General features: G+C 49.3%; 1 protein-coding gene across 5 annotated transcripts in view; it reads left to right on the forward strand.

The window, feature by feature from the left end:
• INSR (insulin receptor) overlaps positions 1 to 19,541 on the forward strand; it is a 141,097-nt gene extending 121,556 nt beyond the window's left edge. For 3 of the 5 annotated variants that reach the window (XM_045496504.1, XM_045496499.1, XM_045496501.1), the window contains 9 exons: positions 602 to 761; positions 4,968 to 5,070; positions 6,295 to 6,362; positions 8,312 to 8,556; positions 9,740 to 9,850; positions 9,942 to 10,101; positions 11,641 to 11,770; positions 12,113 to 12,247; positions 14,603 to 19,541. In XM_045496504.1, coding sequence (XP_045352460.1) covers positions 602 to 761; positions 4,968 to 5,070; positions 6,295 to 6,362; positions 8,312 to 8,556; positions 9,740 to 9,850; positions 9,942 to 10,101; positions 11,641 to 11,770; positions 12,113 to 12,247; positions 14,603 to 14,957 — 1,467 coding nt within the window. In that variant the 3' untranslated portion in view covers positions 14,958 to 19,541. The remainder of the gene's footprint in view (positions 1 to 601; positions 762 to 4,967; positions 5,071 to 6,294; positions 6,363 to 8,311; positions 8,557 to 9,739; positions 9,851 to 9,941; positions 10,102 to 11,640; positions 11,771 to 12,112; positions 12,248 to 14,602) is intronic. The other 2 variants (XM_045496500.1, XM_045496502.1) reach the window with 1 other exon arrangement.
• Positions 19,542 to 25,446: the final 5,905 nt, after the last annotated feature.

Genomic DNA, 25,446 nt, shown 5'->3' on the forward strand with positions numbered 1-25,446 from the left:
TTGGGAGCGGTCCCTGGCTGCTGAGTTGAGTGGGTCACAGTGAGTGGCCGCTTGAGGCCATACACGCTGACCATCTGGCCCTTTATAGCCGAAGTTCGCCGACCTCTGCCCGAAGCCTCTGTTTCCTGTCTGTAACAAGAGGCTAAGCCCTGGTGGGGTAAGGAGGAAATGACACAATCCAGGTCAAACGCTTGGCTTGTGGCTCAGGAAGGGTCATCGGTAACGATAGCTTCTGTGTCTGCTTCCTTATCCCAAGAACTGGGGCGCTGAGATTCCGAGGTTCCTAATGTCGCTCACGCGTGTTGCCCAGTGATGGTTCCTTACTCCCTGTGTGTCATCTCTTTTTTTTCTTTAAGTTCATTTTTATTTATTTTGAGAGAGAGAGAGAGCGAGCAGGGGAGGGGCAGAGAGAGAGGGAGACAGAATCCCAAGCAGGCTCCGTGCTGTCCGTGCAGAGCCCGACGCGGGGCTCGAACTCACGAACCGTGAGATCCTTAACCGACTGAGCCACCCAGGCGCCCCTCCTCTGTGTCATTTCTGACATTCCTGCCGGGGGACGGACACCCCCCACACCTGCCCTCTCTCCTCCCCTGTCTTCCAGGAGCTGCACCTCTGTGTCTCCCGTAGACACTTTGCTCTGGAGCGGGGCTGCAGGCTGCGAGGGCTGCCGCCGGGGAATTACAGTGTGCGAGTTCGGGCCACCTCCCTGGCGGGCAACGGCTCCTGGACAGAAGCCACTTATTTCTACGTGACAGACTATTGTAAGTGTGCACGGCAACTCTGGCTGGGTCTGCTCTGGGGAACGTCTCAGAGGATGGTCGGGGAAGCGTGGAGGCTACACCCGCCGGCCCTGGACTTGACCTCTGGGTCTGTCGGCTGCTACTGTGTGACCTGGGAAGGGTGCTTGCCCTCTCTGAGCCTGCACTTCCTCATCTGACCGTGGGATAATAAGAGGATCCCCCTGGAAACGAAAGGAGGTTTCAGTGGCATTATGAACGCCAAGTGGCTGGCACAGGGCATGTCTGATTAACACATTAGCTCCTGTTACTAGGGTCTCAGTATTTGTTTCTAATGTTTATTTACTTTTGAGAGAGAGAGAGAGACACAGAGTGTGAGCAGAGGAGGGGCAGAGAGAGAGGGAGACACAGAATCCGAGGCAGGTTCCAGGTTCCGAGCTGGCAGCACGGAGCCCGACACGGGGCTCAAACCCATGAACCATGAGATCATGACCTGAGCTGCAGTCGGATGCTTAACCGACTGAGCCACCTCAGTATTTGTTTCTAGATGGGCTGTGTCCTCCAAGGGAGGATGGGGGAACTCACCTACTTGGTCTCAGATGTGCTCTTGATATGCAGGCAGTAAGTTGCTGCCCCTGGGTGAGCACAGTAAGGTGGGGAAGGCTGAGCTGATCAGGGAAGGCTTCCTGGAGGTGGTGACATCTTGACCGAGACCTGGAAGAATGTGCAAGTGGGAACAAAAGAGGAAGGTTATCCTGAGATGCGTGGCAGGAGCCCAGACACTTGAATGAGTGAACAAACAAATAACTTGGAAGGAGGGGAGGTTCTAGACCAGGAGGAGCGGGAGCTTGGGTGGGAGGAGTGAGACAAGCCTTCTGCTTGGCTGGCTGGATTCTCACACCCCAGGCATGGTGGACTTTGGAGAGTGGGAAGGCTCTGGCCGGGGTCAGGGCGGGGAGAAGCGTCCTGACCCCAGCTGGGTGGGCTACACGGTGAATCTGATGCTGCCTGGTAGAGTTCACAGAGATCCTGCCGGCTTAGGAGCAGGGTTCCCAGCAAGACTGCCCTCACTTCCAAAGCCAGATGCAAGTTGGGGGTTCTCCAAGTCCCCCACGCTCCTGACCAACTGGCAACAAACTCAGAGCTTCCCATGCCCCCCCCCCACCCCCAGATTCAATCATCTGCTGGATCAGCTCACAGAACTCAGGCAAGTGCCATCTTACAAGGACGGTTTTCTTATAAAGGCTGTAGGTGAGGACCACGCAAATGAAGAGACACATAGGGGAGGGTCCAGGACACTGAGCTGTGTCTCCTCCCCCTGGAATCAGGACGTGTTGCGTCACCCTCCTGGCATGTGGCTGTCTTCACAGCCAGGAAGCTCCTCTGAGCTAAGGTGCTGAGAGTGGCATTACGCAGGCGGTACCAATCGCATCGTTGGTTGTGTGATAGAAGTCCTTCCCCGGCCCCTCCGTACTCTGGAGGTCAGGCTGGCTCAAGTCCCAGCCTTCTGATCACATGCTTGGTCTGCTGGTGACCAACCCCCGTCCTGGGTCAGCCCATCTCGTAGCATAAGCTCAGGTATGTTCCCAGGGGCTCGTCAATAACAAAGACACTTCCCGTTACCCAGGTCAGCTCAAGGATTTGGGGTCTCTCTCTTAAGAACCAGGGATGCCGTGAATAAAATTCCAAGGAAAATATCAAAGTGGGAAAAACATTGGTAACATCATTGACAAAGAGTTACTATCAAATGAATATCCATATAGTATATGAGTAATACACACACACACACACACACACACACACACACACACAAGAATACACAAAGAACATAAATAGCCAATTTAAAAAGAAATAGAAAAGATAGAAGATATAAGGAAAAAAGTCCAACCTCAAAACCACGCCCCCCCCAAGAGCAAATTAAAACAAAATGTAATTTTTAACTTATCAAATTGGTAAGGCTTTTTGTTTCTGGGTTGTTGAAAATATAAATATATATTTTTAAATATAAACATTGTAAATATATAAATATAAATATGTAAATATATTTTAATATGAATATATATATTTTTTAATTTCAATTTTAGTTAACATGCAGTGCGATATTGGTTTCAGGGGTAGAATTCAGTGATTCATCATTTCCATACAACACCCAGTGCTCAGCACAAGTACCCTCCTCTGTTTTTTAATTATAGTGCTTAGCGTTGTCTGAGAGCAGACACATAGATGTTCTTTATTAATATGTATCAAATATTTTGTTAAAGCTCTATCAGAGCCAACAGTTCTGGTTCTAGAAATTTATCCTGAGGAAATTATCAGGGATGTCCAAAAAAGATACATGTTCAAGGAAAGGTAGCCCAGCATTACTAGATATAGCAAAAAGTCTGGAGAGTTACATGACTAACACAGTAGATTACTTAAAAAGGATTCTTTTCTCCCTTCTTTCCTCCTAACTTCCTTTTCTCTTCCTTTCTCTCTTCTTTTCTTTTTTCTTTCTTTCTTTCTCTTTCTTTCTTTCTTTCTTTCTTTCTTTCTTTCTTTCTTTCTTTCTTTCTTTCTTTCTTTCTTTCCCTTCCTTCCTTCCTTCCTTCCTTCCTTCCTTCCTTCCTTCCTTCCTTCCTTCCTTCCTTTACTTATTTTGAGAGAGAGAGAAAATGCACAAGTGGGGGAGGGGCAGAGAGAAGGAGAGACAGAATCCCAAGCAGGCACTGCCCTATCAGCCCAGAGCTCGACACAGGGCTCGAACTCACGAACCCTAAGATCATGGCCTGAGCTGAGATCAGGAGGTGGACACTTAACTGACTGAGCCGCTCAGGCACCCTGAGTGATTTTTTTATTTTATAACAAGCAAGCAAGGTGCAGATTTTAAGGAGGCGCTCACCCCCAGGGGCTGACCTTACCCTTCTGTGACTCAGAGCAAGAGTTCTTAAATTTCCGTTTCTTCACCCTGGTTCCCGTGGCCCCTGGAATCGGAGTGTGAGCCCGACCATGGTGTCCAGGAAGCAGAGGTGGGGTTGGCGGGGTGCAGCCTGCCTTTCCAATTATGTCCCGAGACATTGTGAGTCCTGGCCACTTGGTGGCCTCCAGCTCCCCTGTTCCTAAGGAAAAAGGGACAGGAAGGAGGGACATGCAGACCTTCACCTGCATGTGACCAGTAGGTGTCCACCTCTCATGGCCCGTTCGGCCACCAGATATTCATGGAGACTTTCTGTGGCCAGGGGCTGTGGGAGGGGGGATGAGGCAGTTTGCTGCCAATTCAGGGAGGGGTACAGGAGGACAGGATGCCTCAGGGCAGCGCTGGCCACCGAAGGCAGCGTGGAGTAGTGGTCAAGAACTCACTCACATCTCCCGGGTTGAAATCCCTGCTCCGCCGTGGATCGGCTCTGGGATTTGGGGCAAGACCCGCCTCCAGTCTCTGAGCCTCTTTTCCCGATCTGTTAACTGGCCTCAGTCACGGCACCTCCCACTTTGGCTTATGTGACAATTAAATAAAAACACTGGTGCAAAGCTCTTCAAATAGCGCCTGGTACTTTTAGTAAGTGTTCGGTAAACCGCTGTGGATGTTGAAGAGCCCAGGGACCGGGTTCCCTCCCTGATTCCTTAGAACCCATTTTCCTCCTCGGCTCGGGAGAGTCTGAATACGTGGGCGTGTTTATAATTGCAGACAACTGGGCCTCACGTGCAAATTTAACAGAACGTTTCCTCGGTCGATTTAAAAGGATATTTTGGGGAAGACCCCCTAGCACACACAGGGCACTTCCTGGTGAAATTTTCATCTGCCAGAGGTGCTGTTGGGATTGAAATAGGCTATTTAATTTGTGGGGCAAATTAAAATTTCATTTCTGTAAGATGAAAACGCAAGACCGTTTGCTTACAAATTATTAAGACTTTCAAGATGGCGACAGCAGAGTGTTAAGGAGCAGGGCCCTTCCAAGTGTGGGGACTTGGGTGATGGCCAGGCTTACATGCCTGTGAAGCTGGCCCTGGGCTGGGGGGGAGGGAGAAGGCAGTGGGCAGTGGTCTGGAGGTCAGGGCCTCTGAGCCCACTGCCCAGCCCCATGGAGCCAACTGGTGATTCAAGATGATGGGAAAAGAATGGCCCAGGAGACCGGCAGAGAGGCTCGGGGACAAGAGAGGGGGCAGGTGTGTGTGGCCCACCATTACAGGCATAGGTGTGATTTGTGATGTGAATACATTTTGGTGCGAAACATATGTTTTCTTACTCTATTTCAGTAGATGTCCCATCGAACATTGCAAAAATTATCATCGGGCCTCTCATCTTTGTCTTTCTCTTCAGTGTTGTGATTGGAAGTATTTATCTATTCCTGAGAAAGAGGTGGGTACAATGGTGTGCTGGTAAATGGTTAAAAACTGGCTCTCCAGAAAAGAAAGTGTGCCTAGATACAGAGAGAGCTGTATCTAAGTTTATTACAAGTGTTACTGTCATAGGGATGTGCATAGCAGGCAATTTACAGGTAGTGATCATAATACAATATACATTGTTTGTTACCATAAATTCCCTCTAGCTGGTTGATTCTCACCGAATGTTTTGGTTGATTTTTTCCCCCTGAACCTTTGTATCTATAGCCAACCTATGGTTGCAAGTGATGAATGAGTATAGTTCCAACCTGGATGTTGGTTGATATTTTGTTTTCATTGTATGGGTTCATCAATGAACAAGTGACTTCAGTCAATCAGGTAATAATTGATAAATACAGAGGAACATTTTCTTAATTTTTTTTTTTTCTGTTTGCAATATCATGGCTACGGAGAGGACAGACTTTTTTTTTTTTTTAATTTTAATTTTTAAAATGTTCATTTATTTTTGAGAGAGACAGAGAGAGAATGAGCTGGGGAAGGGCAGAGAGAGAGAGGGAGACACAGAATCCGAAGCAGTCTCCTGGCTCTGAGCTGTCAGCACAGAGCCTGACACGGGGCTTGAACTCACGAACCGAGAGAGGTCACGACCTGAGCTGAAGTCGGATGCTCAACCGACTGAGCCACCCAGGCGCCCCAGCGCTGACAGACTTTGAAGCTTAATCTGCATCGGTAACATTTTTGCCATCACTTTCTTAAGCCTGCACAAACAACAGAACAATAGATCAAGTCTTGGTTTGTATCATTCCTGTTTCTATCATGTAAATATTCCTACCGTGGCCAATTTCCAGCTGCAGACGGTCACGGGTGATAGTAAGATAATGAGGAAGTGGTGAGTTTGCTTTTGGTATCGTTTTATCTCATTGTAAACCTGTGCCCTGTAACTTTAAATGATGGCTGTATTACCAACCTGCTCTCAAACTTCCTGAAAATGTAACACTTGTTTCTCGTGAGCTGGGATGAGAACAGACACCCATGAGTTACAGCTTATGGTTCCATGTTGATGCATTTCAGTAGCCATCTGATGGGCTTCCGTTCATAACCCCAGACTGCATCCAGGATTATTACACGGATGCTGCTGGTAAGGGTTGCCGTTTGCACTGGGGAGCTCGTAACCCCCTTGCGAGTGACCCAGGGCCTCGTGAGAATACCAAGCTGGAATGTCTTCCTTTTTCCCTTCCAGGCAGCCGGATGGGCCACTGGGGCCGCTGTATGCTTCTTCAAACCCTGAGTACCTCAGTGCCAGTGATGGTGAGTACCATCCCCTGACCTCTGGGTGGCCGGAATCCTGCCTTGCAGAGCCCTTTCCCATTACTGTCCAGTGGAAGTCGGGGGTTGATACCCTGGGAGGCTGAGACGAGCCCTCTCGCTCACTGGAGACCTGTCCCTGGCTGCGGAGACCCCGTTGCTGGGAGTAGCTGGACACCTGCTGTCTGGTGCCTGTTGGATGGGCTGATCTAGCGGGACTGGGAGGCTGAGAATCTGGTGCCCCAGCTGTGGGGTTGTGGCATCTGCGGCCTGTGCCCGAGACCGCGCCGAGGGTCAGAGCCAGAGAGCCATGTACGGACTTGCCGTCCAAACTGACAGGTGGGAGTCGGAAGCCAGAGTGAGACACTGGGGGTCAGGGGGTGGGGAAGACAAGAATGAAGGATAAAATGGGGTGAACAGGAGGCTGTATGTGTGGCAGGGACACATCCGCCGTTGGTGGCACCTGAACACAGATGTGATGCTGATGCTGGTAGTCACGTAGGACCGACACCTGTGTTTCCCGTGATTGTACCAAAGGGCATCGGGCAGCCCCTAGAGATGAGGCTTGCTTGTTCCATCAGAGGGGAAAGCATCTGCCGCAGGACAAGTTTCCAAAGTGCTTCATGCAGCAAAAAGCAGAAAAAGTGACTTTCAAGGCATGAGCGCTGTCGATGACCCCAAGGATACTGCCTTGGGATACAGGGGTGATGCTTTTAAGGATCCGCAGGATTTGTTTTAATCAGGTCTGATAAGACATGCACAGAGGGGGGGGGCAGCACCGCACAGGGGAGCCCCAGGGTCGGGCAGGAGGCAGAGGGAGCATGGAAGGAATGCGGACAAGAACCGTTATTGTGGTTTCTTGGGGAGGCGTGGCAAGGCGGGGGAAGACTGAGGATTGGCTAGTTTGAATGATTTCCGTGGGTTCTGGGGTGTAGGGCCTGGCCCTGGGTGATCAGGGGAAGGGGATAGAGCCCAGAGGGTGCGGGCCCCACAGAGGGAGGGGTTATGGTTTGGGCTCTGGATTGGTTGTTTTGCATACAGAAGGTATACTCAGTGGCAGGTCACTTACTGTCTCTAGGAACTGGCCGCCCTGGGGAGGGGCAGCCCCTTTAGGGCCATCGAGGGCCTAGATGCCAAAGCATCACGACAGAGAAACTAGTGGTCATTCCAGGTGGAACTGTGTGGCGGGAACGGGAGCGGGAGGGAACGAACGCGGGTGACGGCATTGTTACCGCACACCGGAGGTGGGGAAGCTGAACCTCGGGGCTGCCTGTCCACCCTACCGCCCTGCTTCCCTCCAGGAATGAAGTAATGGGTGTATTCAGCCTGTAACGGGTGCAGAGGACGCAGGAACCATTTCGGCTTTTCTTATGAGGTCTTTGTGCATTCATCTGCAAATCGTTGGCTGTGTAACAAACCACCCCAGCTTTAGTGACTTAAGACGACCTCCCTTTATCAACACACAGTTTGGTGGGTCCGCCACCTGTGATCTGATCAGCTGGGCAAATCCTTTGATCTCATCCGGGCTCATTCACATGGCTGCAGCCTGCCTGGGGATCAGCTGGTGCTGGGTGGTCCTGGATGGGTTCATCCACATGCCAGTGGTTGGCAGGCGGAGTTGTCCCCATCCCCTTGGCCCTTTGCAGAGACCACAGCCTCCGACCCAGGAGGCTCTGAGATCAGACAGAAAGGATGTGGAGGCAGGCTCTGCGTGGCACTTACCGGCCAGGACCCTGGGCCGACAGTGGCTCCTTCCCAAGCCTCTGCTGTCCCCCCCTGTGAGGGCAGGGACCCACACCTGTCCTGTTCTCGGCTCTACGCTCAGTGCCTGGCACAGGTTCTGGACCACAGGAATCACTTAACGAACGTTTGCCAGGGGTGCTCAGGTGGGAGGTTGGCTGGGGGGCCCCCAGGGTTCTGTCAAGGATGCTGTGTAGATAAGTGAGGAGTAGTGTTTCCCTGCTCTGTGTATGTGCCGGACGAGTGGGAGGTGCCTCGGGAGAAGATCACTCTCCTGCGCGAGCTGGGGCAGGGCTCCTTCGGCATGGTGTACGAGGGCAATGCCAGGGACATCGTCAAGGGCGAGGCGGAGACCCGTGTGGCGGTGAAGACGGTCAACGAGTCCGCCAGTCTGCGAGAGAGGATCGAGTTTCTCAACGAGGCCTCAGTCATGAAGGGCTTCACCTGTCATCACGTGGTGAGTCCTGCGTTTGCCCCCAGAGCAGACAGAGGCTTCCTCTGGTGCCAGCTCCCCTGTTCCACCTCCCCTGTCCCTCCTCCTCCTCCTCCTGCACGGGGTGGGAGGACCCTAGGTGTGGACCCTGCCTGTCCCCCACTCTGCAGTGTCCTCAAGGTGTGGGGGAGGGCCCCCCTCCTTCTCCCTCCTCTAATCTCATCCCCTCCCACCTTGCCTGGAGCCAGACTCGTCCCGTTGCTTTCCAGAATGTTGTCTCTTCCCTTCCTGGCTCCTTTATAACCCTTAAACACATGAGTGTTCACCCCATCCCTGCCTACCCTTTCCCACTTACCTTCTCCTGGAGCCTAGTGCTAAGGGGATCGGCTGTGTGCGAAGCCTCATTTCTCGTCTCTTTGATGCATCGGATTCCCGCCCTGATGGAACTTCCTGTACAGCCGCGGAGGCAGACCCTAAAACCAATAAGTTCCTTAGGGAAGACGTTGGGGGCTGATGCTATGGCAGAATGGAACAAGAGAGCAGAGTCAGGGGACTGGGAATTCAGGACTGGGAAAAGGTGTATTTGCGCCAAGACTTAAGGATGGAGGGACGGGGCGCCTGGGTGGCGCAGTCGGTTAAGCGTCCGACTTCAGCCAGGTCACGATCTCGCGGTCTGTGAGTTCGAGCCCCGCATCGGGCTCTGGGCTGATGGCTCAGAGCCTGGAGCCTGTTTCCGATTCTGTGTCTCCCTCTCTCTCTGCCCCTCCCCCGTTCATGCTCTGTCTCTCTCTGTCCCAAAAATAAATAAACGTTGAAAAAAAAAATTAAAAAAAAAAAAAAAAAAAAGGATGGAGGGACTGAGCCATGTGGACATGTCAGGGCACAGAGAGCCAGGCAGAGGGAACAGCAGGTGCAAAGGCTTCGAGGTGGGAACGCGCCTTATGTGCTCAGAGACACCAAGGAGACATCCAAGTGTCTGTCTCGGCTGTTGCTGTCTGTAGGCATGTCTGTCTGCTCCCCCACCCACCAGACCCTGAGTCCCGAATTCTCCCTCCTTCCTCCGACTCCCCTGTCCCAGCAAGGCATCGACCCTGGCATTTGAGCCAGACAGACCAGGGCTCACCACACAGGGTGCTGTGTGCCGCCTTGATGAGTGGACACCTTCCCCCAGACCCTCACCCTACCACGTGCTGCATTTGCTCCACAGGTCCGCCTCCTGGGGGTGGTGTCCAAAGGCCAGCCGACGCTGGTGGTGATGGAGCTGATGGTTCACGGAGACCTGAAGAGCTACCTCCGCTCCCTGCGGCCGGAGGCTGAGGTGAGCTACCTCTGGGGACCCGGCAGGGCACCCGCTCCCGGCCGCAGGAGCCCACGTTGCTGAACACACGACCCCCTGTTGCGATTCTCAGAATAACCCTGGCCGCCCTCCCCCTACTCTGCAAGAGATGATTCAGATGGCGGCGGAGATCGCCGACGGGATGGCGTACCTGAATGCCAAGAAGTTTGTGCATCGGGATCTCGCAGCTCGAAACTGCATGGTGGCCCACGACTTCACCGTCAAAATTGGAGGTTCGTCCGGCTTTCTGCTTTGAGACACGGGGCCCAGGCCCAGTTTGATTTTTGGAAGGAGTTGTCTAGACCGAGCAGTTCAGTCTTTTCCAGTAGCGCAAAGAGGGCGGGCTTGAACCTCAAACTGTAATGGAACCGCATTTGCTCGCGAACTTGCTCATTTACGGCTCTGGATAATATTCGTGTTCCCTGTTGGCGGAAGCCACCGCACTAGGAGCCGAGAGGCGTGATGGTGGATAAGTCACCACGAGTTTTCTGCCCTCGGCATGCAGTCTTTACCCGCGCCAGTAGCCGCCAGCCACCTGTGGCCATCTACGTTTAAATTACATGGCGTAGAATTAAAAGTGTATTCCTGTGGCTGCTGCTGGCCACATTTCAGGTGATCAGTAGCCCCCTTGAGCCTGGTGGCGGCGAGTATTGGGCAGTGTGAACATAGACCGTGTTCGTCACCACAGAAAGTTCTACTGGATGGGGCAATTCAAGCTGAACCGTAAGAGAATGCTTATATAAACAAGATAATGAAGCCTAAAGAAATAAAGAGCTCCATGATAGCGAGGAGAGGCCTCTCTCTGTAGGGAAGCAGCGTTTCAGCCAAAACCTGCAGGATGAATTGACTTGAGTGACAGCACGCCAGGGGGAGTTATGGCAAATGTGAGGCCAGGAGGCCGGAAGGATGGCTGATGTGATAGGAATAAAAGGAATGTAGAGGGGAGTAGAGCAGCGTGAGATGTGAGGTGAGGGAGAGAGGCAGGAGCCAGACCTGGGGAGGGAGGCTAGGAGGCAAGAAGTAACACGAGTCTACCTACGATCCCCAAAGACGTTATCTTATATCAGCAAGGGAAGCCAGAAGTGATGTCATTCTGCTTATAGTCCCGAAAGACCTCGTCCCCCATTAGCCGCGGAAAGCAAGGAACAGCATGATCCTCCTTATGTAGCTTTTCTTGGCAGTGAGCTGCCAGGGTCCAGATGGAGGGAAGGTCCTGCAGGGGAGAGGTGGCCGTGGGCCCGGGTGGGGCCGGAGTGCTGGAGAAGAATAGCTTGACTAGAGGGGAATGTGGGAGGAGAGTGGGCAGGTCTCAGATGTGTCTTAGATGTGGGTGTAAGGAAAGGGGGTGGGTCAAAAGAGGACCCGACCCTGGGTTTTGAGCCGGGCACTGGGTAGCGGTGGAGCCACATCTAGTGGAGAATAGAAGGTTGGCTGCAGAGACTCAAAGCTTTGGTTTGGGAAGCCTGCAAGGTCGTGGGTGGGAAGGAAGTGTTGCTAGAAACAGGATTCCCAGGCTGCGGGCCGGAACAGTGCCTCCTTACCCCTTGGTGCTTCCATTTCCTTCCCTTTACGTGGCGGCCCATCCTTTTCCTCCACATCCCCATAAGTACCCTCAGAATCCATTCTCGGTGGATTTGGCCGCCACGCAGGTGAGCCCACACCTGGGGCAGGTGAGCCCATCTGCGGGCTCTTCGCGGCGTGGGGCCCTGAGGATGGGAGACACCTGGGCTGCAGGCTGAACGTTAAGACGATGTTGATCCATTTGTTGTCAGACTTCGGAATGACCAGAGACATCTATGAAACGGATTACTACCGGAAAGGAGGCAAGGGTCTGCTCCCCGTGCGGTGGATGGCACCGGAATCCCTGAAGGACGGGGTCTTCACCACTTCTTCTGACATGTGGTGAGTCGTGCACGCACGGATCGGCAGACAGAACGCTGGGCCCGAATCCCGGGTCGTTCCCTGTGTGTGACCAGCAAGCCGGGGGCCCGTTAAAGCCTGCCTTCCTCGTAGCCTCATAATCAAGAAAACAAAGGGGATGTCATGTCTGAGGACACTTGCACAGCTACCTGTGTTCCGACTGAGACTAATGTAGACGTTTCTGGATGCAGCATGAATTGTTGAATGAACTGGCCAACGACATTCTAGTAGACGAAGAAGGGGTGTGTGTGTGTGTGTGTGTGTGTGTGTGTGTGTGTGTGTTTTAATGGCTTCTTTGTTACTACGTTCAACTGTCATTGGCAGGTCCTTTGGTGTGGTCCTTTGGGAAATCACCAGCTTGGCGGAACAACCTTACCAAGGCCTGTCTAATGAACAGGTGTTGAAATTTGTCATGGACGGAGGATATTTGGACCAACCTGACAACTGTCCGGAGAGAGTGTAAGTGTGCAGCGTCCGGGCTCTTCCTTAAAAAGGCATTAGTGCCCTTTGGTTCGCTGTCATATGTCTACACCGGTGGTTGTGTTTGCACACTGTGTCTGGGCACGGGCACTTTTTTGCACGTTGTATCTGCATATGTGCTCGTGTTTGCATGTCACACCTTCACAGGTATGCTTTCTTGCATGGTATCATGTGTGTGGAAGGTTCTACAAGAAACCCCACCTCAGTGGTTACCACGGGAGAAGGAAACTGGGTGGCTGGGGTGGCGTATTTATGTTTAACTGTCTATTTATATACTTACCGGGTTGTCAGCAGATGAATACAATATTGCATGTCAATTACACCTCAATAGAATGGGGAAAAAAACAAATCCTAAGCATAAACATTAAAATTATTTTGGGGTCCAGGGATATGTGGTATGTATCTCCCCAATACTCCCCAGTTTTTGTTTTACATTTTTTTGCTGAAAAGAAATAGTAAATGTTTGTTAGGGGACCAAATGGACAACACACATGCACAAGCCATTTAAACACTTGCAAACTTGTCCTTCCTCACTTAGAGTCCAAGAAACATAAAGTAAAATGAAATACCGTCTTCCTAAGTTAGCAAAAAAAGGAAGGAAGAAAGGAGGAAAGAAAGAGTTTTTTTTTTTTTTTAAGTTAATTTATTTATTTTGAGAGAGAGAACCAGTGGGGGGAGGGCAGAGAGAGAAGGGGACAGAGGATCCGAAGCAGGCTCTATGCTGACAGCAGAGAGCCCAGGGTGGGGCTCAAACTCACAAACTGCAAGATCATGACCCAAGCCGAAGTCGGACGCTTAACCAACTGGGGCACCCGGGTGCCCCTAAGAAAAGAGAGTTTTAATACTCAGTGCTGACAACAGTTTGGTGATAATCATTCTTACCCCCCTGTTGTTAACAGCTACTCAAAGCAATGTTTTTTAAAGTCTCAAAAAAAAAATTGACATGATCTAAATACCCAACAATATGAGAATTGCCAAGTAAATTTATAAATTAAGATGATGTAGCCATTGAAATCTCAAATGAAATTTGCAAAATATTATTTTTCCAAAATAAAATATGTTGAAAACATTTCAACGTATTTTATGAAAATATTTTATAACTTGGTGAATAAGCCTACGTTAAATATCAAGGGTAAAAAGTATGTATTATGCTTCCAAATGTCTTCAGATAGAAAAATGAGGTTAGATCTGAAGGGAAGTTGTATGCAAGCTGTATTTTCTCTGTGTTTTGGTGTTTTATTTCTACAATGAACATTTATTAAATATAAAGTCCTTTATTAGTGTTTCTTTGGAAAAAGTTTTCCCTCCTGAAGGGGGAAAGGCTATTTTGACACTTCATCCCCCGAAGAAAATGACGTTAATTTAGAAAACCCAGTTGCAAGGGACCTCATAGGAAAAAGAGTACGGAGCAGAGTTGTTCAGAAACTCTGAGCAAAGTATTTCTAGACGTTGCTTCATGAAAGTCCTTCACTAAGTCATGCCAGTAAGCAGCTGGCTGTAGTTCCAGGACCAGGGAAATCGAGTAGGCCCTAGGGTAGAGGTCCACAGACTCTCTACAAAGGGCCATATTGTAAATATTTTCAGCTTTCTGGGCTGTGTGGCCCTCTGTTGCAGCTGCTCAACTCTGCGTATAGACTGAAGGCAGCCATCAACAGTACGTAAACGAACAGGTGTGGCTGTGTGCCAATAAAACTTTATTTACAGAAACACTTCAGGGGGCCACATTTAGTCCACGGGTGGAAATTTGCCAACCCCTGCCTTAGAAATTACAGTGGGGCGAGGAAGAGGTAAAATGGAAATCCCAGGCCCTCGGCACCTGCCCTGTGTGCTCTTGGCTGAGTCAGGTTGTAACCCCGCCCCCTGCTACCGCCCTGGAGCGCGTGAGTGCTGGGCCTGCAGGATGGCTGCTTACGGCTGGTCCTCCTGATGCCCCATCAGGCCTCAAGCATCTAGATCCTGAGGGATCTCTGGCCCTAGAAAGATTGCCTACTGGCACAGGGAAGCCTTTTAAGCAGCCCCAGTAGAAATTAAAGTTTACAAAAACCAGGAATGTATAAAATTTATAAACCTTGTTCAACGTGTGGCTGTGTCAGAGGGGCCCTTCTTGATCTGCCCTGGGAATGAGGCAGCCCCTTTGGCTGTCTTTCCAAAACCATTTTTGTTTAGCATCGGTAGAAACGCTGTTTCTGTCTTGACTGTTGCCTGCGCTGGTGGCCACCGTCTGGTGCTGGTACTTGTCATCTGTGGGGGCGGCCCGCCGGGACAAGGGTGGGAGTGGGGATTGCATGGCTGGATCCCCCGGACTCCTTCCTGACGCGTCCCTCTGTCCTGCAGCACCGACCTGATGCATATGTGCTGGCAGTTCAATCCCAAGATGCGGCCCACCTTCCTGGAGATCGTTGACCTGCTCAAGGACGACCTGCACCCCAGCTTTCCGGAAGTTTCCTTCTTCCACAGCGAGGAGAACAAGGCGCCTGAGAGTGAGGAGTTGGAAATGGAGTTTGAGGACATGGAGAGTGTCCCCCTGGATCGGGCCTCACACTCACAGAGGGAAGAGGCCGGGGGCCGGGATGGAGTGTCCTCGCTGGGCCTCAAGCGGAACTACGAGGACCACATCCCCTACACCCACATGAACGGGGGCAAGAAAAACGGACGGATTCTGACCCTGCCGAGGTCGAATCCTTCCTAACGGCGCCTGTTTTGGGGGAGGGGTTCTCCAAACCCCTCTGGTTTACTTTCCTCTGGTTTGAAGGCCTCCAGAAAACTCAGGATTCTCCTATGAATCTGCCACAGTGTCACACGGAGCTCAGAGATCATTGCTATCCATTGCTGTTCATTGATGACTTAAAACACGTTTGTTTGATTGCCAAGTTGACTAGCTGTCAGAGAATTTAACTGTGACCCTGGAGGAGAAGGGGTTTCCTCGGCTGCTGTCCCTACAGGCAACTGCGGTTTTAAGCCAGAATGTTACTATTTTTTCAAGTGGGTTGAAAGCAAGGACTTGTTTTTAAAAATCTTCTTCTTCTGCTTTTTTTTTTTTTTTTTTCTGGTGTCTGAGCTACAGTATAAAGCATAAAACTTGTTTGTGGAACAAAAGTTTGAAAGAAAGAAAGAAAAAAAAAAAAAAAACCCACCCTGTTCCAGTAGAATCTCAGACTTTACGGAGTGGGCTTCGCGAAGAGTCTTCTCATCCAGGCTGAAGGATTTTTTTTTCTTCTTCTTCTTCTTCTTCACAAAATCAGTTCCTCAAATTGACCAATAGCTACTGCTTTTATACTTTTGATAAGAATCTGCAGTCCCGGTGTGCGGTTCACGTGTGTCCACGTGCGTGCGTGTGTGTGTGTGTGTGTCCAGGCTAGATATGGCTGGTGTGCGTATGTGTGTGTGTGTGCGCACGCGCACAGAGTATTCATGCCGCGTTGACGCTTTGGGGGGTCTGCTCTGCTCGAGCTCCTGATCCCTCCCATCTCCTTCCTTCTTATTTACTGGGAGACTGTGCCCTCCACAGATTTTTCTGCCCCAAGCCTAGTCTCAGGAGTCTTTTCTCCCTTAACTTTGGTGAAAAATGTTTTCCGGGAGCCAAGGGAGTAGTTTGGAGTGATAGTGGATCTTTTCAAGACCAAACAAAGCTAGGACATAAAAAAAGAAAAAGAAAAAAAAAAAAAAAAGAACTAAGGTGATTAAGAGTTTTGAGAATATATTTGTAACATATTTAATTTTTGAAAAAATCTCCAGCATCAGCCTCATAAGTTATTAACTGTTTCCCGGGGGGGGGGGGCGGGGAGGGGAGGGCTTGTGGGTTGCTTGGTTGATCTGCCTGTGTGCAGAGGGGGAGCGAGGCACCAGTGGCTGATTTGTTTGGTCTTAAAGGCATCCATTTTTCTGGGAATAAAGCCACATTAGCTGCTAACCCTTTTGGACATCATGAGGCCATGGGTGTGGGTGATTGGGTTTGGTGGATGGCTTGGTTTCTGCTTGGGTAAGCTGGTAAGCGCCTGGAGCTGAGTCCTGCCTTCAGACACACTTGTGGCTCTTGGATCTTTTGGTTCCTTGTGTGTACCTCGCACGCTTCCTCAACTGGGTGTGCACATCCTGTGATTACTGTGCAAACAACAAAATCAAATCCCAAAGTGCGACAGCCCAGATGGACTTTGAGAACACTAAGCAATATGAAGCGAGATGCACCTGTCGGTCGCCTCCACCCTCAGGGCATCCAGCTGTCCTCAGAGTTGACCTCCCAGAAGCTGCTCTGCACCCAGTGACCTCAGCTGGGCCAGGTGTGGGGCCTGAGCAGAACTCTCAGGTGCTTATGATGTCGCAGTCCCCAAGAGAGTAGAGTCTGGAGGAGAAACCGCTAAGGATCGTCGTGCCACCAAGAACTTCCGAGTGGGCGTGAATTCAGTTTCTTCCCTTTGGGGAAGGAATCACAGCTGCTCAAATAAAGAACATGGTGAACTCATTACTTTGGTTCATCAAAATCGTCACCCACGGGTTATCCCTGAGAGCATGTGCTCATGAGTTTTCGATTGCTTCCTTCTCCTCTTCTCTTAAAAGTTGTGGGCTTAAGAACAGGATAGAGACAATGGCGACCTCTGAACCTTCTCAATTCTTGGTTAAGAACACAGGTAGACACAAATCCCAATTGCCTATTACTATCTTATTTATATGATTTGAGAAATCACAGCACATGAAATATTTCTGGGGAGCCTCAATGATTGGTTGGGTACAAGGAACAGAAATTATTTTCGCCAAATTTATTTTGTACATATAAGAGGGTCTGTACGTAAATTAAAAATACATAGATCTAGGTATTTTGTTCTTTTCATAGTAAATTTGTAGTGGCCGTATATGACACTAGCAACAATTTTCACATTTTTCTAATTCAGAAAGGTTTTCTTATATTAGGGGGAAATTATTTATTTTAATATATAAAAATCACTGTAAAAATCACTTTCGTAAAAAATGGAGTGCATGTAAATTTTTATCAACGAGAAATAAACAGGTGAATGTGGGGTAATGATTTTTTTTTTTTTCCAGCACAGTCTACCTCAGTGTATCATTAAGATGTGGTTCAATAATGGACATCTTTGAGACTTCAGAATTCTGCCTGGATCCAATCGGAATCAGGGAAAATCTGTGTCAGCTGATTCCAAATGCCAGGGACCAGTAAGAATTTTGAGGGAGGGAGTTGGGATAAAGTGTGGCTTTCGTGTGAGCATAGATCCTTTTTCTGGCTGATAATAGTCTTCTCTGAGTTCAGTCTTCCCCACCCCCACTTTTTTTGATCCTGCATCCATTGGCACCATGCTTCCAAACATGAACTGAAATTTCAGGTCATCATGACGTATCTGATGTGTGGGGTGCCCAGGCCTGAGCTAGCTTCCTTTGCTGAGGAGAGAATACTCCGTCTCCTGCTGGGGCGAAGATAGGTTTTGGTGCAAAGCTAGCGTCCCCGCTGCCCTACTGCATCCCCCTGCAGTGAGCACCGAGGTGCCCTGGACTCTCCATGGCTTCTTCCTACTCCTTTTAAGCTCAGATGCTTTGGGGAAGTGGAACAAATTGCACTGTGGGCACCTCACACACAAATACCCAATGCAGCGTCTCTATCCTCTCCAAGTGGAAAAGGGGACTGTAGAGAAATTCCAATCCCAAATCTACCAGCATGCTGAGTATATTTTTTAGCCACAGAACCTGGGACCCCCGTGTGAGAATGCTGGGCTCACCTGCACAAATGGGATATCGCCTATTTCTTTTAGTTTGTCTCTGCCACTGCAGTGAGAAGAGAAAGCAGCCATTGGGTCATAAACCTTTTTCATCGCACAGTGTCGTGTCTAACAACAACTTTGGTCCTAGAAAGTCATGATCGACCTGGCAGTGTTGTAGTGATGGGCTCTAAAAAGAGCAACAAAGCCAGCTTAGATGGATACTTTCTGTTGTTTGTTTTTAAAGATGTCTCATTATTATTAAAACCCTTTTCATTAATGTGGCATAATCGACAGAGTAGTTTCTTCTTCCGGGAGGAGAATAGCAAGCACATTACTTTCTCCCGGGACCAGTGATGTCAAGCACACGTCTGGAAACGTTTGTATTCTGGGAGCTGTCCTTGGTGCTTTCCTGTAACGTCAAGCTAGTAGGGAGGAATGCTGCTGGTTCTCGTGGAGAGATATTGAGCACAACAGAGAAAATGTGGGAATTGATGCAAGGGTCTGCACATAACGATCCTGTGATCATTGGAGACTGCTGCCAATTGATGGACAAATCTTCCACTATCTCCCACCAGAGCAGACAATCTGCCATAAAATGTGCTGGTTGGGTTGGGAGGTGTTAATTCGTAGCTGTCGTAACAGTGGGCAGTGGGCAGGAATGCTATCAGAGCATGGCCCATGCCAGCCATCTGAGTAGCTCGTGGATGTGCTGTAGGTCCAGGGACAATCATTTTTCGACTTCATGGTGGGTGGAAATTTGGGGTTAAATGTCTTCTGGATGCCACTTGGTGAGTCCTTGACACCTCGGGCTCTTCAGAAATTACGGTTTTGTTCGATGGGGGGAACAGGGAAACGCTGATTGTGTATAAATGGTGCACATAGAATGGTGTCCCTTCAGAGAACCTTCCAGAAGGTTGTTTAGACTATTGATTTACACCAGAGGTGAGGTTGAAACGGAAAGAACAAATGCTGATTTGTTCTTTCAAACACATGAAAGAATGTCATGGACTTTCAGGGGCTACAGCTGAAGGTGAATGTTTCCTGAGGGGTCCCCCAGAAGCAGAGGGAAACGTTGACTTTGTGAGCTCCCTGTCACCTCATACCAGTCAGGGTCGAGAACCAACCTCCAGCCAAATTCTTATTCGGGTGTGGACCCTAAAAGTCCTTGTTAAAAACCAGATCACGAATCTGAGGCTCTTTGTCCCCTTTGAGAAGGAAGGAACAACATCCAAGACAAGTGTGTGTCTATATACACATTCAGGAATGGCTTGTTTAGTCTTTCTACGTTCTGTGCCTCGGGGGGTCCTGGCCCTGCGTGTCAGCCGCAGACACTTTCCATCCGCTGTCAGCTGCCCAGGATCAAATGTGCCTCAGCTTATGGGGAAAACAACTCAGAAACACAAAACCCACCAAAAGCTCAATTATTATTTTTTCAATGTTTTCCTACAAGAGCCAAGTAGCGCCATGTACAGAATATGCCTTTTTCTTTGAATATTGAAATTGCTCTGCATGTGAAATATGGGATAATTACCTGTTTATATGAAAATTCTGAATAAATTATCGGAGAACATTCTTGTTTTTGTGTGGTGTTCGAGCAAGGACCTGTGAACCGTGTGGGCTCGTGGCTGTGGGGTGGGCTGTGTTAAGGGAACTCTGGAAATCACGGGTATCTGTTTTCAGAGGGAACAAACCTTCATTGTTTCTTCAGAACAATGAAACGGGAGGTTAAATATTGTTACAATCAGGGCTGATCTGCTGGTACATACCTGTATGATTGAACTGGTGGTTTAAATATTACACTATTTCCATAACGGTTGGTGACTGCTATCCTAAAGATCCTCAGACTTTCCCATGACGCAAGCACTAAGGGGTCCACTCCAGGGATACCAGGGGACCTCCGGGGTCTTGCTCTATTTCACCATGTATATATTGAACACTTTTAATGTCATCTGACAGGATGGAAGTGCCCCCAGGATGGGTGGTCAGTGGGGGACCACAGACTGAAAGGGGATTTTGAACAGCCTTGCATGAGCTATACACGGAGCGTAGTGGGTTAGGAGACAGACTCCCTGCATTCAGCTCCGTATGTGACTTTGAGTGTGAGTCACATGACTTCCCGTTAGTTGCTGCTTGTGACAAATATCCTAAAAACTTTGTAGCTTGAAACAGCAAACACTTACTTCTCACAGTTCTGTGTGTTGGCCAAGTGGGTCCTCTGGTCACAGCCTGACTCCATCCATCCATCCCTCTGTCCATGAAGTCATCTTTCTGCCTTTCCTTCCTTCCTTCTATCCATTCAACCACCCGTTTGTACACCCATCTGTTTATCCATCCACCTGTTTGTCCATTCAGCCATCTATCTATCCATCTGTCCATCCATCTGTCCACCCATGCAAGACTTCCGGGCTTCGCTGAGGAAAAGCACATCTTTGGGTGGGCTTTCTAGGCCACAATCTTGCAACCAGAGAAGGAGCTCCAGCTGGGCTCTCGGTTGGACTGGGGATGTGAGTGGTTGAAATGCTCAGGGTTCGGGGCCAGGAAACCCTGATTCCTGCCCCAAGTGCGTGCCGTATGACCAGAGATTGAGCCAGTGACCACCAGCATAGTGAGAGGAAGGAAGTACATGAAAGCTTTGGTATCTCCAAAGTACTCCACCGAAAAGGGAACTGATACTCTAACAAGGCTGGCATGGTTCACACGTGGTCTAGACGATGTGTGACGAGGCCCACGTTTTCTAGCTGTTGGTCTCTAACCTCCTTAGGTGCTCCCGACCCATCTCCTGGGGCATGGTTTCGACCCCGAAGCTGACCATGCAGCTTGAGATTGTGCCCTCAAGGTGACTCACCCAGAGCGTTACACCCCAAGCGCCTCTAGAAGCCCTTGTTGTGACCAGAACTACGTTAGATCCACGGGAGTAGAGGTAGTGCGTGCTGTGATGAATACACTGCTGTGGTCGCTGTCGTGGGTCCGTTGTAGTTGACGGGGGCATTGTCTTCTGGGGGCTCACAACTGAGCCCCTCTGCCAGCACTTTCCTAGGCTTTGGGGACCTGCTTTGCCCACAGTTAGGCTCCCTCGCTCAGGGTAGCCACATCTAACGACTGTTTTATGTGGGGACACCAAGGCCTGGCCCCTGTGCCTAGATGCATGTTATAGGTTTGATTGTGTCCCCCACGCCCCATCCAAAAAAGAGATGTTCAAATCCTAACTGCCAGTACCTCAGAATGTGACTTTATTTGGACATAGGGTCACTGTTGATGTAACCAGTTACATCTGTAACTAGTAGGGCGGGGCCCCAATCCGATACGACTGGTGTCCTTATGAAAGGTCTCCCTGGACACAGATGCACAGGGAGAACGCCATGTGACGATAAAGGCAGAAACTGGGACGACACATCTACAAGCCAGGGAATGCCAGAGATTGCCAGTGAACCATCGGAACCTAGGAGACAAGCAAGGGACAGATTCTCCCTCACAACCTCAGGAGGAACCAGCCTGGCTGACATCTTGATCTGGTACTTCCAGCCCCCAGAACCGTGGGAGGATGCATTTCTGTGCAGCCCCCTGGTCCGTGGTACTTTGGTACAGCAGCCCTAGTGAAGTGGTACAATGTGGGACAGCTCTGACACGCCACCGCGGTTAGAGTGCTCCCCGTTGGATGGGGTAAGGTGTCAGTGGCAGCTGCATCGCAGTGTAATTTTTCCCTTTGCTCAGACCCACTCCCCTCCCTTACAGATACTGATCCCAAGTTATCCCGGATAAAACTCCCCCATGTGAACCTTTATCTCTATTTGTTGCTGTGTGACAAGCTCTCCGATACAAAGTGGCTTAAGACGACAATCCGCTATTCGTTCTCACCATTCCATGAGCCAGGCCAGCAGCGCGTGTCGAAATCCACGCCTTGGGCCAGCTGATGGCTTGCCTGGGCTGAATGATTCGAGATGGTTTCACTTATCTGTGTGATGGTGGCAGGCTAAAAGGTTCCAGAGTCTTTTTCTCAAGGAACCCCCATCTGCCACAACCAGAGATGTTAGGACCTCAGGGAGACTCACTGGCAGCTTTAGAAAATGAATCAGAGAGGGACAGTGAACTCCCAAAGCTCACACAGCAATGGTTCTTTGTTCCCCTGTGCTCTGGTTGGTGGACCTACAGGTTCATCTGGCTTTCCAGCATTAAGGAGGAATAAAAGAGTTGTCCTTGTGAGGTTTCTGAGCACAGTCCCCCCATGGCTGCCCTGAAAAATACGGAACAGCAACCCACAGAGGAAGAAGGCAAAGCTCGCAGGATTAAAGGTAGTACGGAGATGCTAACTGGTTCACAACAGGGCTTCAAAGTTAGGGATTTGTGAATTTTCCAGTTGTTAGCCAGGCCATCTGGGACAACTCATCAGGCCTCCCTAAGCCTCAGTTTCCTCATTTTTAGAAAAAGATAATCACAGAACCTCTACTGCGGAGTCATTCTGAGATTAAATTGGGTAAGACCGAAAAGGTAGTAAGCACTGAGCCCAGCATGTGGTATAAGCGTAATACAGGTTAGTAGCTTTACTTGTTTTTTTTTTTTCATTATTGTAAATACGCATTTTCACCCCCCACCCCCACCCCCAGGGAATGCCGTGGTGCGTGGGGTCGTTTCGCGGACCTTACATGGCAGAATGCTCAGGACAACCTTGTGTTTCACAGATGTGGCACCTGAGTTTCAGGGAGTTGAAGGAGCATCACTGATCTTCCTTTCTGTCCTGTTGTGTCAGAGAAAACTGGTGGACACACTTTAGGGTGACCCCCCCCCAATAATTCCCATTTCATGGTGTCCACCACTTTGTAGCATCCCCTCACCTGAGGATGGGCAGCATACGTGACTTGTTTCTAACTCATTGACCATGAGGAAGTTGATGGAATGTCAAGACCATGTTTATGGAATTTTATAGAATTTATATTAGCAGGTTGGAGTGAGAGATTTTACCGGAGGCCTCCCAGAGCAAACCATTCTATTGTGAGCTACGAAAGGGGCCACGTGAAGGGAACTGTGGCTGCCCCTAGGGTCTGAGGGTGGCCTCCAGCCAAGGCCAGTATAAAGCTGGTGTCGTGAGTCCTACAACCACAGGAAATTGACTTTGCCAACAACCTGGATGAACAGAGAGGCATATCCTTCTGCGGGTGAGAACGTGGGCTGGAGGACGCCTTGACTGCAGTCCTGAGAGACTCCGAGGCCCAGCTAAATGACGTCCAGGCTCCCGGCGCACAGAAAGTGTGAGATAATAAATGAATGTGCTTTTAAGGTGTTAAATTTATTGCACAGCAAAAGAAAACTGATAAAATAGCATAGTGACCCGATCTGAGGTATTGGGCAGGGGAAGAGTCATGTGTAGCACAGAGAGTGTCTTTAAGTGTTAGCTAACACGCGTCACCGGCATTGACATCGTCACGATGCTCGTGCTCCTGGTGGAAGGCATCCTTGTGGATCTATGTCTGTGTCTATATCTATGCCATCTATATCTGTATCTATATCATCTATATCATCTATGTCTATATATCATCTGTATCTGTATTTATTTCTATCTATGTATCTCCTAGTTTTTCTTTTCTTTTTAAAACTGAGGTACAGGGTCGCCTGGGTGGCGCAGTCGGTTAAGCGTCCGACTTCAGCCAGGTCACGATCTCGCGGTCCGGGAGTTCGAGCCCCGCGTCAGGCTCTGGGCTGATGGCTCAGAGCCTGGAGCCTGTTTCCGATTCTGTGTCTCCCTCTCTCTCTGCCCCTCCCCCGTTCATGCTCTGTCTCTCTCTGTCCCAAAAATAAATAAACGTTGAAAAAAAAAATTTTTTAAACTGAGGTACATATAACATATAACATTATGTTAGTTTCAGGTATACAACCTATTTTGATATTTGTATGTATTCAAAAATTGTCTCCGAGAGGAGTGTAGTTAATTGACATCCATCACTATACACAGTTACATTTCTTCTCTTGTCATGAGAACGTTTAAGATTTACGTGCTTAGCAACTTTCCAATGCATGATGCAGTATTATTAACTACAGTCACCTTGCTGTGTGTTACGTCCCCATGACTTATTTATAACTGGAAGTTTGTACCTTTTGACCCCGTTCACCCCCTGCCTCGGACAACCATCGATATATTTTCTGTACCTATGAACTGAGTTTTGCTTTTGTTTTTGTTTTAGATTCCACATATAAGTAAAATCATATATTTGTCTTTTTAAAAATTTTTTTTTCAATGTTTATTTATTTTTGGGACAGAGAGAGACAGAGCATGAACAGGGGAGGGTCGGAGAGAGAGGGAGACACAGAATAGGAAACAGGCTCCAGGCTCTGAGCCGTCAGCCCAGAGCCTGACGCGGGGCTTGAACTCACGGACCGCGAGATCGTGACCTGGCTGAAGTCGGACGCTTAACCGACTGCACCACCCAGGCGCCCCTTTATATTTGTCTTTTAAAAAATATTTTTATTTATTTTTAAATGGTTTATTTATTTTTGAGAGAGAGTGCAAGCAGGGGAGGGGCAGAGAGAGAGGAGGATCTGACGTGGGCTCTGCACTGAGAGCAGTGAGCCCTATGTGGGGCTCAAACCCACAAACTGTGAGATCATGACCTGGGCAAAGTCAGGCACTCAACTGACTGAGCCCCAGGCGCCCTATGATTTACCTTTATCTGTCTGACTTACCCCACTTAACATAATGCCTTCAAGGTCCATCTATGTTGTTGCAAATGGAAAGATTTTACTCTTTTTATGGCTGAGTAATATTCCATTTATATCTATACCACATTTTCTTTATCCATTCACCCATCAACGGACACCTGGGTTGTTTCAGTATCTTGGCTATTGTGAATAATGTTGCAGTGAACACAGGGATGGCGTGTGCCTTCTACTGTCCCCCGAGCCCCCCAAAGAGTGACCCACAGGTGCAGGATGCTACACGTGCAAACCCAGGATGCCCCTGCCTTGGGCCGTCCCAGCACATGTCCCTTAAATATTCAGAAACAAAGCCCTGGATAAACTTGGAAGTCTCCAACACCAACATTCTGGTGCCATCTAGTCTCATTTGTGAATGAGTCTCATTTGGCAAATTATATTTTTCTAGGAATTTGTCCTTTTTGTGTAAGTTTTCCAAATTTGGGACTGGGGTTCAAAAGAATCTTTCATCTTTTTAATCCTTGCAGTTCTGTCTCATTTTCCATTTCTCCCTCCCTGCTTTCTTCTTTTTTTGAGAGGGCATTTTTTCTTCCCTAATCAGTCATGTTAAAAGTTTGTCAATTTTTTTCTTTCTTTTTTTAATGTTTATCTATTCATTTATTTTTGAGAGGGAGGGAGAGAGAGAGAAGGTGCGTGCATGTGCGCAGGGGTAGGGGAGGAGGAGCAAAAAGGGAGGGACGCAGAGAATCCCAAGCAGGCTCCGCACTGTCAGTTTGGAGCCCCACGTGGGGCTCGAACTCATGAACCATGAGATGGTGACCTGAGCTGAAA

This window comes from Leopardus geoffroyi, chromosome A2, assembly GCF_018350155.1.
Source record: "Leopardus geoffroyi isolate Oge1 chromosome A2, O.geoffroyi_Oge1_pat1.0, whole genome shotgun sequence".
Taxonomy (NCBI): Eukaryota; Metazoa; Chordata; class Mammalia; order Carnivora; family Felidae; genus Leopardus; species Leopardus geoffroyi.